General features: G+C 40.0%; 1 protein-coding gene across 1 annotated transcript; it reads left to right on the top strand.

Moving 5' to 3' along the window:
* Positions 1-11,452: 11,452 nt before the first annotated feature.
* LOC132607877 (uncharacterized) lies at positions 11,453-11,965 on the top strand. The gene has a single exon (XM_060321953.1). The coding sequence runs from the start codon at positions 11,453-11,455 to the stop codon at positions 11,963-11,965; it is 513 nt and encodes a 170-aa protein (XP_060177936.1).
* Positions 11,966-12,361: the final 396 nt, after the last annotated feature.

Below are 12,361 nucleotides of genomic sequence, written 5' to 3'. Positions count from 1 at the left end.
AGATAGTGGTTGAAGAAGGGCTTGAACGGGAGCCGTCTATAGATATGGAGGAGAGCGAAACCCAGAATAAGGCCCTACCTCGGTTTTCCTATACTCTCCCACTTTCGAGGGTCAGAGGGGAGCCTCAACTTTAGCTCCAGCACCCTCCATTCCTCCACCAGACACCTCGGGCCAAGAGATGAGATAGGCCATTCTTCTACTGACTCAATTAGTAGCCACTCAAGCTCGGCGGCAGGATGTGGGCCACGATAACAGGGGATGGAGAAAGAGAGTTAGTTCCTCAGGATTTGATCAGTTGTGTAGGGGTACTCCGAGGCAACAATTCTCTAGGAACTCAGTTCGTTCAACAAGTGGTGCTCCTCCGCTATTTCCTAGACCCAGATTTGATGGACCTACTTATTCTTGGTCACCCCAGAGTCTCAGAGTTTCCAGTTCTCGGATTCGGAGTGGTTCTAGTCAGACGAGATCCTCGGTACCACGATGTACTCAGTGTCGTAGGTTACATTGGGGACCATGCCGCTTGGGTTCGAATGTTTGTTATGCCTGTGCTCGGCCAGGCCATTTAAAGCGCGACTGCCCATCGCTACGTGGTAAAGGTAAGGTTCGGACTACGGGAGTGATAGTTGGCTCTTCGTCGTCAGTACGCCCCCCAAGGCCAAGGCCACAGATGTTAGTAGAAGGTGATAGAGACCAAAGAGGAACTCCTAGTCCAAGTGGATCCCAACATCATATCCATGCGTTAGCTGAGTGACAGGATCCTGAATCTTCCCCTGATGTTGTTCCAGGCATATTGTTAGTATCCTTTTATAAGATGTGTGCATCGATTGATTCAGATCCTATGTTGTCATGTATCACCCCGTTGTGATGATTGTGTTGAGGTGAAAAATCTGAGCCAATCCGACAATTTGAGATGACTATATTTGTTAGTAACCTAGTGATAGCAGGAATTGTGATTTACGAGTAAGTTGATTGACAGTGAGTGAATATAAATAAAATGTGTATGTATATAGATATTGGAATTCTAGACCGAGGGTGCAGGCACAACTTATGAGACAACCCCTATTATTTATATCCTTTAATGGTAAGTGATCTTGTGTTGTTCAGTTACGTATTATGTGTGTTCCGATATATGTCCTATTGAGACATCTGACGTGTTTTCTGGGCTATGTGCAGGTTTGCGATTGTTATGCTTACAAGAGAAACTCTGCCAAAATTTTCCTAGAATCTAAAGGAGATAAGATATAAGCTTGTGACATGTTGTAACGAGAAGAGAGGTCGTGCAACAAGGTAATGGCAGGACGAGATTAAGTTAGGAATATCATTAAAGACTACACGAGATGAGTTAAATACTATTGAATTGATAGTAACAATAGTTATAAGAGCGACATTGATACGGTAAAGAGAAATGCTAGAGTGAATTAGGGAGACTAGTAGTGCTAAAGCATGATATGGAAGAGAAAGGGGAACTCCAATAGAGTGTGATACTGGAGTATTGATTGGACGGGTAAGTGCGAGTAAGATACGATAAGTTTGCTAGCAAATAAAGTAATAGTACCCGGAGACAGAGGTACGAATACGAAGGGTTATAATGAATGAGAATACGTTGGTAAACTAATTTGTATGGCAAGCGTAATAGAACTGATTAGAAAGAGTAACAGGTTTAGTATGCTTACTTCGCAAGATTTATTCTATTTTACGAGCAGGCTTGCGAACGAGGTAAGGAAGTGACACTCTATACAGTTGATTATGATCAGAGTATAATGAGAACGTAACAAGAATTGTAATACAAATCATAGCGAGGAAACGACTAAGGATATGGCATGTTCTATATGAATAAAAAGTGAATGCAAGTGTGAAACCAACAAGCGAGCCATGGGGCTGTAGATGAGAAAGCTTAAAAAGACCTTGTTAGGGGAAGTCCAGCATAGGGATTCCTCAATGACAGAAATGATAGCCAGTAAAAAGGGGGAAGTCAACTTGAAAAAGAAATTAGAGAAAGGTGATATGGCAAAGTAGTAGTAGTTTGTTATTGGTATAATTAAGAGTATGAGTGATATCTTTAGCTGGATGTAAAAGACCAAGACTACAGAAAGATGAATAACAAAATAGGACGATTGTTAGGAAAATGATCGACACAATAAGGATGAGAGGGGATGATCAGAATGAACAAAATAAGTTTTGGTAGCAAAGAATGGATTGTACAAAGGTAGTATATTCTAAAGAACAAAGCGGTACTAAGTTGAGAATAGGGTCCCTCATGCGAAGAATAAAGGATTGATTATAAAACGGAAGGGAATAAGATAAATCGAGGAGGAACAAATGTAAAGGAATAAGAATGGGAATCGGAATAGAAGGAAATGCGCCGCAAGGTACGCGCACTAAAGAAGTAGTCGCGTTATGATTAAAAGAAGATGCATCTCCTATGAGTATCCTATACCAAGTTAGGATGAGTAAAGTATATGAAGTGATGAGCTGTAATGAAAAAGATGAGCATGAGTTATGAGTTTACTGTACGACGATAAAGCGAGAGAGTAAAGCTATCATCAATGACAAATACGATATGATTATGATTGGTTTTGAAATCAGTGTTGATTGCAACACAAGAGTAAAAAAATATGAGGCATGAGGGGTATTAGTGGCGTATGAGACTTAGGCCCTGGAAAACAAAGATGACGTTACAAGTGAACTTTGAGCACTGAAGAAGAGGGCAAGTGACATTATGGATAGTATGGATAACTAGTCCTACTACTATTGTGAACATCCCTATGGGACAAAAGTTGTTAATTGGAGCAGATTTAGACATTGACTTATAACTACCAGATGAGCTAAGTAAAATATATCCTTTTTCGGATTGCTATATCGGTTGTATTATTTGGTTACAAGACTGCAAGATGAGTATGTTAAGACTTTACACATGAATTATCGTAGCTATAGATTTTGGGAAACGGCATGAATAAGATGTAGTATAGTAAGGGATATATGAATTCAAAATTTTAAGGTGAGGCAACGGATTTGAGAATGGTACAAGTAAAACCCTTAAAGGGGGGAAGCAAATAAAGAGGATACAAGTTTAGAGATTGAAACAGTGCATCCTAAGATGTGACAGATATAAACTCTAAAATAAAGAGTGGGAGTTATGCAGAAATGAGTGTAATGACTAGTAAATAAACGAACACGAATTGAACAGGCATCTGAAACTGTAGTGGAGACCATTCCCAAAGACCTTGAACAAACGTGACACTGAGAGCAAATGACTCAAGGGATACTGTAAAGGATGGCGATGTTATACCCGAATAAGAGGCAAAGGCACCAATGGTAGAGTCGTTGTTAATGATATTGCTATTTATGAGTGACAATTAAGAAAGGAACCTAGGGTTTTCTATAGTAGAACACAAGATATAATAATCAAAGGAAAAATCAAGGAAGGAAGAGAGCACGATGAGATAAGTTATTACAGACGGACAAAAGACCTTTGGTATGAACGACACCGAGCCTTGTCGTGGCCGGATATACGAAACACCGAACCCTCGTGGTCGGGCATGCTATGTAAATGATATGTATATGAATATGACTATGGATACGATATGTACATGAGTACGATTATGACTACGGATACGGATATGAATACATGTATATGTATAGATGTGTATGTACTCGAATCACGCAAGAACGATTATGTAACTTGCAAGTACTTATGCGTCGCCAATGAAACCAAGTGGGTACTTAAAAGAGAAGTGAGAGGTAAAACAAGAATTGTGTGGTCATGATACCCCGAGTCAGTTGAAGGAAAATATATGGTAGATTGAGTTGAAATATTGAGTCGGGGTTATCGTTAGGGATAGATAGGACAATTACTTGGAATATGACATAAGTACATGCTATACTCTTACTACAGTAGCCTTGGGGTGTGACAACTTACGAAGCCAATAAGATCACTGAATGGAGGGGAAGCTCAGTCCCCGATGCATTAGGCCTTATGAGATTGTGTACGAAATAGACAAGGTGGCTTATGAATTAGATCTACCTTCCGATTTGGGGTCAGTTCACCCAGTCTTACTTGTCTCGATGCTTCGTAAATACGTTGGAAATCCTACTAGGATTTTTCCAGTAAATGATGTTCAAGTGACAAGAATAGTTGATTTTTGAAGGGCTACCCATTGCCCTATTAGATAGGCAAGTACGGAGACCTCGAAATAGAGAAGTGGCCTCACTGAAGGTCTTATGGCAGAATAACAACCGAGAAGAATGTCTCGGGAAGCGGGAGAAAATATGAAATCCAAGTGTCCACACTTGTTTCAGCCCTGGGAGAGATTCGAGATGAAACACTAACATTATGAGGTACGTATACTTTCTTTTCATATTGTTGGTCGTGTGTGGCCACAGATGTGTTGATATTGTGTTGTGGACCAGTGAGGCAATGTTAGTATGGGTTGTTGTGACAGGATGGTAGTGCCATATTACAGGGGAAACTCTGGTGAAATTTTCATAGAATTCCCGGATAGTTTAACATTCGAGGACGAATGTTCCAAAAGGGGGAAGAATGTTACACCTCGAAAAACATTTTGTTCATGCACAATGGATAGACTGAGGAAGAGCATGACTTATGCGATATTTTGATAAGTAAGAAATAGCGTTTGACGATCCTAATCGAAATTCTAAAGACATAGGAGGTGAGGGAAGAAAGTTGTCAAGGAACGCAAAGCATACGTTGTGTATCGGGAAGAATTATGAGTAATGAGTCAATGATGAATTAATGATGCTTCGAAGAAGAGTAATAACGTCCCCTGGATTGGTATTGAAGTGTTAAACAAGTGTTAATAAGGTTGTATAAGGATTGGAGATCAAACGAAACGACGAGAACAACTTCGGGAAAAACTGTGAGTTACACGACCACATTATACGGCCCGTGGAATGTTATACGGACCGTATATTGGTCCGTATAACTCAACAGCAACGAAGTGTTCCATGGTGGTGAACCACGACCACTTGTACGGACCGTGCAATGTTTCACGGACTGTACAAGTGTCCGTGGAAGTCCTGACGGGCTGAGTTATTCCAATTATATAAATGTGATCCTACTTAATTAATTTCATTTCCCACACACTTCTTCATCTCCCTCAAGACCTATAGAAGGTTCCACATACTTCACATACAAGAATACAAAGGAAAACAAAGATCAATATCAAGAATTCAAGTGAATCAAGTGCATAAAGCTCACTAAAGTCCATCTAAGTCAAGAATCCTTCGGAAGTTGACGCTAGGGTTTTCTTCAAGAGAAGTATTGCCACCCAAAACCTGTTCCTACGCATTCAAAGGTGAGTTTCATGATTATTCCATGTTGTTTAAGGTAAGGAAAAGTTGAAACACTTGGATTATGGAAGAAAATGGAAAATGGATTACAATACATAAAATTGTGGTAATTGTGAGTAGTAGTTTGGAGTGAATGATGAATAGTGATACGTTGTGATTGTAAGTATGTTGTGAATGACATTTAGAGCATAGAATAAGTATTATGTGAGAAAATGCAATAAGGAATTACGACCATGATTATGGAGAAATTGGAGTGAAATTATGAATTGCGGGTAAAATAGATGAATGATGATTATTCTTTGCGATATTGTGAATTTCGTTATGGATGTTTGGGAGTTGATATAGAATATGGGAAAAGCTGTATAAACAAAGGAAATTCTGCCCAATTTTCTTTAGCTTTAGTAAGCACGTTTAAGTAATCGATTAGCTAATGTTCATGTGACTTCTCTTGAAGGTAGAAATGTGGGCATCGAAGGAGAACAAGCAAGTGATAGATTAGTTAAACGGAAAAGGTATGTGAGGCTAGTCCTTTCTTTCTATGGCATGAATCCGATGGTATGATTTTTCCTCCTTCTCCATCAATCCTCTATATCTCGGAAAACTAATATCCCATGTTCATGAATAGCCACATGAGATGAGAGATATATTATGAGTTCAATAATGATGATGATGAGTTAAGTATAAAGATTCTAGAGTTCATGATATAATGTTCCTATAACGTTAATGATGTCATTTATTGTTCCCACTCACCTTATATATTATTTCCTTCAAGGTGAGGCAGAATGCCATAAAGTTGATGGTGTCATTTATGGTACCCACTCACCTTATATATTATTTCCTTCAAGGTGAGGCAGAATACCATTAAGTTAATGATGTCATTTATTGTATACACTCACCGTATATACTATTTCTTTTAAGGTAAGGCAGAATACTTATAGATGTTCCATAATGGAATCGGGGGTTCACGACCTTATGTCACCTTGATAAAGTATAGCTATCTTTGATTTATTATACATGCATTATGATGAGTATATATTGATGATAGTACACCATGCCTATATGGCACGGGCAGATACATCACTGCAGTGGGCACCTTATACCACGGAAGCGGGAGGCCTGGACGCGGGTTAATTATTATCACACCGTACCTATATGGACGGGCAGCTTATACAATTATACATTTATGCATACATGACATGACGACGATTATGAAGTAAGCCAGCATGCATTATTTCTTTTACAATTGACAGTCAGTTACAGTTGCTCCTTATTTGATGCTTCCTTTTATCTCATTGACGTATTGTTATTATTTATGCCTCTCATACTAAGTACAATGTTCATACTGACGTCCGTTTTCTTTGGACGCTGTGTTCATGCCCACAGGTAGACAGTGAGGTGATCTCGATCTGGACTCGTAGGAGCTAGTTGCTGATTTGAGAGCACTCCATTATTCCGGAGGTGCCTTTGACTATTCGTTTATGTATATATGTATATTTTGGGCATGACGTGGTCCTATCCCGTCCCTATGTCTAGCACTCTAGTATAGGCTCGTAGATGCGCAGTTGTGGGTTATATGGTCTCACGAAGTTGCTGTTGTACATCTATATATATGTTATCATTTTGTTAGCCGAAAGGCTTATGTTTATAAAAGTATTTTTGTTTCCAAATGAAAAATGATTTTCTTATTATATGAGTATGGTGAGTAGTAGAACGAGTGGTGCTCGGTGGTTAGCCACGGGTACCAGTCACGGCCCCTAGTCGGGTCGTGATAACATGAGGGTTGGAAGAGGATTAGAAGTTAAACGAATATAAACAAAATGAATCGGAACAACTTTGGTAAAAATCTCGGACCAGATTTTTAGCCAATATTATTGGAGGCATATCTACTAGAATGAGACGAGTTTTGGGGTGAAACAAAAGCCTACATTGAAATTCAAGAAGTCTAGTTTCTATATAAACAAACCGCTCGTAAATGTGATAACGGGATAAGGAGTTATGGACGATGCAAGATGGGCTGGCGGGGCTGCAAGTTGAGACCCGACCCAAGCATTTATATTTTGGCCCATGAAGTTAATTTTGGCCCATGAAGCCCATTAACCTTAATATATATGGAAATTACGTTTGAGGGCTATTCATTTTCATCTAGGAACTTCCAAAAATATTAGAGAGAGAGAGGGAGAGAGCTTCTAGGCTAAGAAAGCCATTTTGGTCAAAATCCAAGCCGCGAATCCCGAGGCTCATGAAGAGAAAAGCGTTGTACGTCGCGTTGCCTTCAGTTTGAGCTAAAAATCAGCCAAAAAAGAAGAGTGTTAACGTGGTTTCTGCATACCTAAGGTAAGATTAAGGTCCCTTTTTCATTGTTAATAAGTTTATTTAGAGTTTTAACGGATTAGAACGGAGAAAATAGCGTTATAAACTCGTTTGTTGTTTTGTTGAGATTTATGGATCGGGGGCTGTTTTAGTTGGATTAAACGGATGGAATCAGCTGAGTTATGATGTATATTAATGTTTGGTATTGTTGTTGATTCAATTGAATTGGATTTTGGGATTTTCCAGTTTATAGAGGAAATGCTGCCCGAATTCCCTTAAGTTTCGTTCGTATACAAATTAGATAGTAAGTGGTGTAAATAGTCTAATTGTGATGTTATCATCGTGATTTTAGATATACAGACTCGAGGAGTAGATGTTGGGTGATTAGGTAAATTGTCAGGTATGTAAAGCTATCCCTTCTTTCTTTTTGGCATGAATTACATAAAACGAGCGGACGATGAACGTACATAATTCCCATGAATTCTAGTTCTCAGTGGTACTTGACATGATAGTTGTCTTGAATTCTCAAAATGTTGGTTCATTTTAATTATTCTATTGAGTCTCAGATGATGATTTAATTTGTATATGGTTGCTCCTGATATTCTAATCGTGCATAACGTTATTACATCATTTCACCGAGTCCCGGGCCGGGTACGTATTCGTGCACAGTTTCATTTCATTGTTCACCGAGTCCTTCACTAGAGGGCCATGTATGGTATATATATGATTATTTCACCGAGTCCCGGGCCGGGTACGTATTCATGCATAGTTTCATTGCATTGTTCACCGAGTCCCTCACTACAGGGTCGGGTACGGTATATATATGATTATTTCACCGAGTCCCATAATGGGCTGGGTACGGTGTACTATATAGATATGCATGACTCTCATCTCATAAGGCACAGGTGCATTGGTATCTTTGATTATCATACTTGCCTCCTGTCACATTTTACTCAGTCATGATCTTCTTTATTGTACTTCATGCTTTACCTACTCGGTACATTTTTTATAGTGACCCCCCTTTCTTCGGGGGCTGCGTTTTATGCCCGTAGGTACAAACATTCAGTTTGGCGATCATCTAGCCTAGGACTTCTGCTCAACTGCTTGGAGAGCTCCATAGTGTCATATTTCACTATTATACTCTTAGAGGTCTTTAGACATGTGTGGGTTGTATATGGGCTTTGGTCAGCTATATCGACATAGTCCGTTTTGGATATTCCTGTATATAGTGGTAGCCTTATCGGCTTTCATATTTTGTTATGTTATGGTTAACTGTGACTCCTCAGGAGACAGGTTCATTCTGATATGTGACGTCATGAGTCTATAGCTAGCTTTTACAAATTTTCATATTATCCTTAGTTCCGGTCTGATTATATTTAGCAAGGTTCGTATACGAGTGTCCAGCTCGGGCACTGGTCATGGCCCATCAGTTTGGGTTGTGACAACTGTGATCTCAACCGTGCTAGCCCAAAAGATAATTTCCCACTCCCGAACATTCACATACTCATTGATAACTGTGCCAAGCACGCAGTGCAATCTTTTGTGGATTGTTACGCGGGCTATCATCAGATGCTGATGGATGAAGAAGATGCTCAAAAGACGACGTTCATCACACCATGGGGAGTGTATCATTACCGGGTACTGCCGTTTGGACTCAAGAATGTCGGTGCTACTTACATGAGGGGGATGACTGCCATCTTTTATGATATGTTGCATAGAGAGATTGAGGTGTATGTGGATGACATCGTCATCAAATCCCAAGTGGGTGAGGACCACATCGAACATTTAAGAAGATTCTTTGACAGACTTAACAAGTACGATTTAAAGTTGAATCCTGCGAAATGTGCATTTGGAGTGCCTGCTGGAAAATTACTAGGGTTCGTAGTCAGTCATTGTGGTATTGAGTTGGATCCCACCAAGATCAAAGAAATCCAAAAGCTACCACCGCTAAGAATGAAGAAAGAGGTCATAAGTTTCTTAGGAAGGTTGAATTACATTGGATGCTTCATCGCCCAGTCCACAGGAATCATAGAACCAATCCTCAAACTTCTCAAGAAAGATGCTCCAACTAAATGGACGGAAGACTGTCAGAAAGCCTTTGACACAATTAAGAGATACCTGTCAAATCCACCTGTTCTGGTCCCGCCGAGGCCGGGAAGTCCTTTGCTGCTATACATGTCGGTATCAGAAAATGCTTTTGGATGCATGTTAGCACAAAATGACGAAACATGAAACAAAGAGAGAGCCATCTATTACATCAGCAGGAAGTTCACACCTTGCGAATCCAGATACTCCCTGGTGGAAAAGACGTGTTGTGCTCTAACCTGGGTATCTCATAAATTAAGACATTATATGGCTGCATACACGACCCATTTGATCTCAAGAATGGATCCACTAAGTTACATCGTTCGCCAGACTATGCCTATAGGGAAGTTGGCCAAATGGCAAATGCTGTTAAGTGAGTTCGACATTCAGTATGTCGTGCAGAATGCAGTTAAAGGACAAGCATTGCCAGATCTAATTGCAGGAAGCCCGATAGATGAAAATCCCGTACCTTTGTGGACTTACTTCCCAGATGAAGAAATAATGAAAATTGAAGGCGAAGAAAGTGAAGATGAGTCGGGATGGAAGGTATACTTTGATGGGGCGGTCAACTTTAAAGGATCAAGAATTGGCGCCATTTTGGTTTCAGACTCGGGCCAATATTATCCGGTGGTGGCCAAGTTGAGCTTTAGTTTCACCAACAACATGGCTGAATACGAGGCATGCATCTTGGGTCTACGTTTAGCCCTCGACATGGATGTGAAAGATCTTCAGGTAATCGGAGACTCAGATTTGTTAATTCATCAGGTTCGAGGAGAGTGGGCCACCAAAAATGAAAAGATCATACCGTATGTTGGACTTGTGCAAAGATTGTCAGATCGGTTCCAAGAAGTCAAGTTCAAAAACATACCAAGAACCCCGAATGAGTTTGCTAATGCGTTAGCAACAATAACATCCATGATTCAGCATCCCAACAGTAGATACATTGATCCTGTCAAAATTGAGATCAAAGATCAACTAGCCAACTGTGCTTTCGTAGAGGCGGAGGTTGATGGAAAACCTTGGTACGTTGACATTAAAAAGTTCTTGGAGAAAGGAGAATATCCCGAAGGAAACACCTTAAATCAAAAGAGGACTATCAAGAAGTTAGCGAATGGTTTCTTCCCCAACAAGAATATCCTGTACAAAAGAACTCCAGATTTGGGGTTGCTTAGATGTGTTGACTCTGTTGAAGCTACAAAATGGATTGAAGAAGTGCACGCAGGAACTTGCGGACCTCACATGAATGGGTTCGTACTAGTGACGAAAATCTTAAGAACAGGTTATTACTAGATGACTATGGAGAATGATTGTAGCAAATTCGTCCAAAAATTGCCAGGTTCACTGAGATTTGATAAAGGTTCCTCCAACAGAACTAAATGCTATGTCGTCGCCTTGGCCATTCGCCGCTTGGGGCATGGATGTCATAGGGCCAATTTAGCCAGTTGCTTCAAACAAACACCGTTTCATTTTGGTCGCCATAGACTACTTCACCAAGTGGGTGGAAGTAACATCTTATTCATCAGTAACAAATAAAGTGGTCACAGATTTTCTGCGGAACAACATCATATGTCAATTTGGCATTCCAGAATCAATCATAACAGAAAATGGGGCTAATTTGAATATCCACTTGATGAAAGTCATGTTTGCGCAATTCTGAATTACCCACCGGCACTCAACCGTATACGGACCATAAATGAATGGGGCTATACAAGCCGCCAACAAAAACATCAAGAAAATCCTCCGAAAGATGATTGATAACTACAAATACTGGCATGAACAATTACCTTATGCATTGCTGGGATACCGCACTACTCCTAGGACTTCAACTGGAGCCACTCCGTACATGTTGGTTTATGGCACTGAAGCAATAATACCAGTTGAAGTAGAAATCCCTTCACTTCGAATAATACAAGAAGCTGAGTTAGACGATACGGAATGGATCCGCAAGAGGTATGAGGAACTGGCTCTGATAGATGAAAAGTGGATGATTGTTGTTTCCCATGGCCAATTGTACCAACAAAGGATGGCGCGAGCTTTCAAAAAACACATAAGAACTAGGGTGTTTCAAATCGGCCAATTGGTGCTCAAACGAATATTCCCTAATCAAGAAGAATACAAAAGAAAGTTCGCACCAAGCTGGCAAGGCCCTTATATGGTGCGAAAGGTACCATCAAGAGGAGTTGTAGTGCTTGCAGAAATGGATGGTCAAGAGTGGCCAAGGGAAATAAATTCAGATGCCAACAAGAGAAGCTACGTGTGAAGAAGAAGACAACTGCGAAGATTTAGAATTTCCATAGTTAGGTTTTCTTTAGTTGCATTCCTTTTGCTTGTAATTTTGCATTTTTCATAGAAAAAACCAAATCCAAAATCATGTACGAACTACGTGAGGACCTGATTCCCTATGCTTATAAAGGGATACGTAGGCGCTTTTCGAAGCTCCATCACATTTACCCAAAAATCCAAAATTATATATGCTGAACTACGTTATCACCTGATTCCCATCTGAGATATGTAGGCTCTCTTTTGTTTTTGGTCTCACAAAAAATTTCCAATATTTTTACCCTAAACTACGTTTTGACCTGATTCCCGAAATGGGATACGTATGCGCTCTCTCGAGCTCGGTCATTCCAAAAAAATTTACCAATAAACCTTAGGA

This window comes from Lycium barbarum, chromosome 8, assembly GCF_019175385.1.
Source record: "Lycium barbarum isolate Lr01 chromosome 8, ASM1917538v2, whole genome shotgun sequence".
Lineage (NCBI taxonomy): Eukaryota > Viridiplantae > Streptophyta > Magnoliopsida > Solanales > Solanaceae > Lycium > Lycium barbarum.
This window is presented reverse-complemented; position numbering and strand designations above follow the sequence as displayed.